The following is a 6,178-nucleotide window of genomic DNA, read 5'->3' on the forward strand; positions in this document are numbered from 1 at the left end:
TTTCCCGGAAATGGAGAGATCATTATCCTGCTGAGGTTTATTTGTTGCAGCTCGCAGACGATCTGGAGGAGGTTGATCCGACACGAGTGCTCTGTCATTTTGCTCGATTCCCTCTGACGGACGAGCTTGCTGTTGTACTCATGTTATCTCAGGTAAGTCCACTTCATCATCTCCCATATAGCTCCGCTGAACACAAACACTATCTTAGAACTAGGCATACAAGTCGGTTGCGCCCGTACCAGGCTGCGAGCCGCTCTCCCAGCCGCTCTTAGCCGCCGGTGGGCCGCCGCCGGCTATTGAGTGGCTTGCCGATGCAGCCACTGGCGGCCCGTCGGCGGCCCGATTATATACCGGACGATCCCGAATCAGGTATATCGCACCTTTATGCTATGTGTTACGCTATTTGCATCCATATTCCGGATTCGCTATCAACCCGAGATGTGCTTTGATATTTTAGCTATGATTCATTGTACTGTATCAGGCCAAAAACCGGACTTCCCCATTGTTCCATATATTTATCCATATTTGCTCTATCACTGGGTATATCTGCGGAAATTGATATTCAAATATGGTAATGCATTTGTTTCTATTTGATATTCCCTGACATTACCGTTGTAGGGGATCGTCTGTGGCTCAGCTCCCATATGGGGAGTATATGACTGTATATGGTGGTTGTGTGGAATTCACAATATTGTATTGACATATGGGACTGAATGCCACCGCGTGTCATATTATCGGTTGCTCGATGTGTAGCTGGATGTCCTCCCTCACTCGCAGACTCTGAGATCTGAACCTCGAGCACGTCTATCTCACGTCCTACTGTTGTCTAATCAGTCGCAGCTCGGAAAGCACAGAGACCTTTACCTCATGTCAGAGTGCGCCACCCGTATCGTTACTTCCGCCATAGTGACGAGGCACGCTTCTCAAATGCCAGATGACCACAGCAAACGCCCCATAGGCTCCTGGACTATTTCAAAAGATTTCCTTGACTTCGGATATCCACGAATAGGTTATGATCAATGCTTTCATTGGTATCTCGCACGAAGCAGGGTCACGACCGTCTTCCTATGTTTAGCTCCGTGATAGCAGCTCAAAGCACTCCTTGGGTACCCTACTCTGTAGCAGATAACAGCGTCTCTCCTTGGCTCTCAGGTCATTCTTGGTCATGCTTGCGTCCATACGTCTCATTCGCCCTACCAGGGTAACCTGTCGCTCCCCCAAGTCGACATGGATGCCATCAAAGCCTTACATAGCTCGTGGCTTCAGCACGACCTTATCTCTGACAGCCCCATTGGGAGGGCTGGCTGTTTCTCGAGAACGGCTCTTGTATGTGTCGTAGACTGCATAGCGCATCGGCATACGTGACAGATTGCTCTCCATCTTCAGCACTGAAATCCAAGCTACCGCTGATATGGCAGGTGCGACGCCGGACGGCGGTCTGCACCGGCTATCGTGCTCAGACCCTGACAAGGTCGTCCGAGATTGGTTCGCAAAGGAGGTGCGGGCCATCGACCCGAACGTGAAATATTTCGTGGACAAGATGGGCTCCCAATGGGCTATCTTCCCTGGAGAGAATAACGACATCCCGCCCATTGCGGTAGGTAGCCACCTTGACAGCGTTCAGACAGGTGGTAGATACGACGGGCCTCTTGGAGTGTAAGACTGTCTCGTGTGCACAGAACCTATATACTCATGCCAGGCTGAACCTATATGTCTAGTCTGACAGGACTCGAAGTTGCTCGAGTGATCACGGCTGCTAAATCGTCTGGAAAGGGGATGTATGCACCTTTGGCAGTTATCAAGTAAGCTCATTTCGTTGCGTAATAGAACGTTCAGCTGAGGAGCGGTCAGCTGGACCAACGAAGAAGGCGCTCGCTTTCCTCCAGCTTGCATGGCTTCCTCCGTTTGGGCCGGGCAACTGTCCCTGGAGGACGCCCACAGATGCACAGACACAGTTAATCGGTCAATAACAATCGGGGACGAGCTCAAACGTATCGGCTACGCGGGTGAAGTGGAAGCATCCCACCGGACCAACCCCCTTAGCGCGCATTTCGAGATCCATATCGAACAGGGGTCGAGGCTGGAGAAAGCAGGCAAAGAGGTGGGAATCGTCGATAGTAGCCAGGGCATGGTGTGGTACAATGTCTCTCTGAGGGGGTTTACACGGCATACCGACACGACGTTCATGGAAGATCGAAGGGACGCGCTGGCCGGTGCCGCCAAATGTGTCGTCGAGATTCAGCGTGTGGGCCGGGAGTCCAAGACGGGTATGGCCACCGTGTCGCTGTTCAAATCCTCGCCTCAGAACTTCTGCAACATACCCGACAAAGTCGACTTTAGCTTCAGCGCACAGCACACTAACCTGGCGGTGTTGAGGAAGATGGAAGAGGGTATACTTGCGTTCATCAGGAACACAGCTCAGGAGGATAAATTGGAGGTCGTTACGCTCGAGAAGATCTGGGATCTCGAGCCTAATCGGTTCGACGAGACCGCGGTACAATGTCTAGAGGACGCTGCGAAAGAAATGGGCTTCAACTATACTAGGATCGGGAACATGACAGGTAACTTCCACGCGTCATTGGCCAGTGTTACCCTAATCTCGAGACAGGTCACGACTCGTCGTACACACGCCTGGTATGCCCGACTGCCATGGTGTTCACTCCCTGTAAAGATGGCATCAGCCATAATCCAGCCGAATACGCCAGCCCGGAGGAGTGCAGTACCGGCGCCCAGGTGATCCTGGGAGGCGTGCTAAATTTCGATGCTCTATTGAGGAAGAAGCTCTCTGCGTGAACGATAGTCGGTCAATTGTTTCGTGGAGTGTTCACACTCGGTGTATCACCTCGTGGATTGAGTTCTTTGATCGATCGGTCTCCCTGGATATGGGCGATCGGTCTGGTAGGAGCGGGGCTCGGGGTTAGTTGATTGAATGGGATATTTGCGAGTGAACTTGATCTTTGATACTTACCCAGTGGTCGAACTTCGAGCTTGAAACATATTTTCTGACTCCCGTCACTGTCGGCCACACACAGGTTGCCGGGATGCTCGGTGTCCCGCACGAGGAACATGCATCGCTTGGAAGGAGTAAATAACAATGTTACAAAGAGATCATTAGACAATCACACGGAAGAAACTGAAGTCGCAGTATATTAGTGGTACTTCAGAGATCAAAATCCTAGCTCCAAGCAGGGCGCGCGGTCCTCCTCGCGAGGTTCTACCGCGATAGCCTCCTCATGGCTATCATCATGATCATCTTTTTCTGCGAAAGAACTCTGCGGGGAGAGATGAGAGCCCATTGACGAAGTAGATACCTCTTTCCTAACGACTCTTTTCGTCCGCCTCGCCTTCGGGCCATGAACCCCGGGGTAAAAGGTGTCGCTGGTTGTGGGATCAGCGAAGGTGATTCGCAGAGCTGGATTCGGGTCGGCAGCGATAGATGTGGAATCATAGTTCACTGTCGAGCTCTCCCTCAGACCTACTCTGATGATGATGCCGGTGAATATGATACCCTATAGCAGAACCATTAGTATCCACTTCAGCCAATAGAGGAAGGCCGATGCGTACAATGACTGGTACCAGAACGTAGTAGAGAATAGCGTATGTGTTTTGTTTCGTGATATTCAGGATCAAGAGGATTAGCACCACAAGGAAGTATATGATGCCGCTCTCGAGGATAAGTTCAATTGAGCGCCAGTAGACTTTGCTGCCGCCGTGTCTACCAATCCACCATATGCGAAGGGCAATTGCGAAAGAGCAGAATATATTTTGGACCATCGACTTCAGGAGACCGCGTCAGTGGCGCCATGGCAAATGTCAACGTCCCCCTTAACTCACCACAACCTTCATGCCTGTCGACCATGGTTGCTGGACTGGAACGTTAGCTTGGCGGTCTCTGATAGCTGCGTTCTTACATACCACGTCACTTCCAAAATATGTTTCGTTCGTGACCGTACGAGCATCCACAACGGAAAACTGGTATACGAGTTCGATTCCGCACGCTGAAAGTATTGGCATGGCTTTAGCACAAAACCTCGGACACTGCCGTGAACTTGGACAACTCGCCTACAGTGCCCAGGAACATCAGGATTGGCGGCACAACGATACGCCAGTCGCGCCTGTATACAATATAGCATCGATAGATCTGTAAAAAATATTCTGTGATGTGGTGGGTAGATAGATTGCTGCTTGAGCCTACGAGCATCGAATCCCCAATCAGGACTTGAATAACGAAGAGAGTCGACTGGAACAAGTTCGGGAAATTCGAAGAGAGGATGAAATATTTTACGGCGTTGCCATCTACGTGTCCGAAAAATGCCTGTAACAAGTCCGAGATTGAGTTAGACCTTAAGATGTCCGGCGACAGCCTGCCACGGGTTACATACCTGTACATTGCGCTGAACAGATACAGCATTATGCACCATCGCAACGACTGTCATGGCGGTGGCGGCGAAAAGCATTGGCATATTGACGGGGCCCATGCGGTCAGCTTTGTACACCAACACCCAGACACAAGCACAGTAGAGTACGATGAGAGCGCCTGATTGCCAGGAAAGCAGTAGCCCGGTAAGCACGTCGGAAAGACGCTGGAGAGGGGTCTACTTACCTAGAAAGATAGATGATAGCCATGTTGCGAGAGCATGCGCCTGATGCCCCAGTTCATACATTTAGCAGATAAAAAAATATGACTAGCATGGCCCACCTCGTCTATAGGTACTTGGGCCATAGCGGGGAAGGTAGCGGATCTGCACGGTAGGCGCGCATTATATGCAGCGCACACGGAGTTTACGGAGTCGTATAATTATAGCCTTCATCACTGGCAATAGGGCTTTCCCCCGTGCCCCATGATGAAGAAGTTGGAGATTGATGCTGCGCTATGTTATCAGGGGCCATCGGAGGTTAACGACATTCATCAGGAACATATGATGATGGAGAAGCCGTACCATCTCAAGACCCTTGGTGGATGGTGGAGGCACTGGTACTACTATCATTGGACCAGCAGTGAATGATTTGAACTGTTCCCTAGTTAAGTCATCTTCCTCTGATTGCACGTACCCCAGAATTGGTGTGAATGGTTCAGATACTATTCTATACCCTCTGGAAATTTCTCAGATTTTTCCAGAGGGCGTAGAGGTTGTACGGCGTAAGGGGACGGGAAGTGAATAAGATGTCACACGTGTCACAATAGGGCTGTGGCGGGGCAGCGGTCACGCTCTGTCACGCTTAGACCTCGGAGATGCAAGACAGTTTTAAATCCTGAACGATGACCACTCCTCCGTTCCACATACAAACTTGAACATGGCATCTACAGACATTTATCATTACAGAGAAAAATTCCCGAAGGTATAGGGTAGCCACAAGGTCCCCAGTGCACAAAAGGGACGGGAAGTGAATAGTTATTCACTACTGGTCCAATGATAGTACATACAAACCGAACGTGGGCGACCATTCGATATTCTGTGTACTAGTAGTACCTTGTTGTGCCTCATACTAGTAGCACACGACCCGTGAAGAAATGCTTAATATGATCAGAGCCGGTGTACTGATAAATACTAGGGCAACTCCAATTCGCAAGTGATTCGCGATAGACTGGTCATGCGAGGTTGAGACGCTCCGGCTGGAGTCTGCCACTCTGCGAACTCGGTGAGCCGGCACCAAGGGGCCAACGGCCAGAAAACGCGCGACGGCAACCCCCTAAAGTGAACAGGACCCCGAAAGCATCACATAAGAGAGAGGACCACCTTGATAAGGCAATTTGTGGCGGCTCCTCTTCTGCCTGGGTTTATGTTTTATGTGGTCGATTGTCAGGAATCAACAAGCCTCTGTCATCCATGTACACATAGGTAATAGCTTATACAGTGCTTTGCATAAAAGTCCGGAAACTGCGTTTCGCGCGTTTCTGTTTGTCCCAGCCAAACAATACCTTATAGGGTAACACCTGACCGAGGGCGCGACGGTCCTCGAGTCAGCCTATATCGCTCCTGGGACACAAATGCCCATCTCAAGGCTGAATAACGTTCAGATCTGTATCTCTTCAGGATATCGAGCACGCAGAGGTCAAAATCCCCCAAGAACGACCCTCATACATGAATGTTGAAGCGTCCCGCCGACCAGTCAACAGCCCGCGCTACGGTGATCGACTACCCCATATAGGTTTGTTTGGCTGGCACAAACAACATTT

The 6,178-nt window shown here is 50.6% G+C and overlaps 2 protein-coding genes across 2 annotated transcripts; one reads left to right on the forward strand and one right to left on the reverse strand.

Moving 5' to 3' along the window:
• Positions 1-1,411: 1,411 nt before the first annotated feature.
• Positions 1,412-2,793, forward strand: GLOTRDRAFT_102877 (N-carbamoyl-L-amino acid hydrolase; the record flags this gene model as incomplete). Its single annotated transcript, XM_007863275.1, has 3 exons — positions 1,412-1,656; positions 1,852-2,561; positions 2,609-2,793. 3 exons carry the CDS (start codon positions 1,412-1,414, stop codon positions 2,791-2,793), a joined length of 1,140 nt encoding a protein of 379 aa, XP_007861466.1.
• Positions 2,794-3,167: 374 nt separating this feature from the next.
• On the reverse strand, positions 3,168-4,723 carry GLOTRDRAFT_124981 (uncharacterized protein; the record flags this gene model as incomplete). The annotated part of the gene is made up of 9 exons (XM_007863276.1): positions 3,168-3,509; positions 3,565-3,777; positions 3,835-3,864; positions 3,916-3,972; positions 4,031-4,141; positions 4,196-4,315; positions 4,383-4,537; positions 4,604-4,643; positions 4,700-4,723. 9 exons carry the CDS (start codon positions 4,721-4,723, stop codon positions 3,168-3,170), a joined length of 1,092 nt encoding a protein of 363 aa, XP_007861467.1.
• Positions 4,724-6,178: the final 1,455 nt, after the last annotated feature.

The sequence above is a fragment of the Gloeophyllum trabeum genome, assembly GCF_000344685.1.
Source record: "Gloeophyllum trabeum ATCC 11539 unplaced genomic scaffold GLOTRscaffold_00001, whole genome shotgun sequence".
In the NCBI taxonomy this organism is placed as follows: domain Eukaryota; kingdom Fungi; phylum Basidiomycota; class Agaricomycetes; order Gloeophyllales; family Gloeophyllaceae; genus Gloeophyllum; species Gloeophyllum trabeum.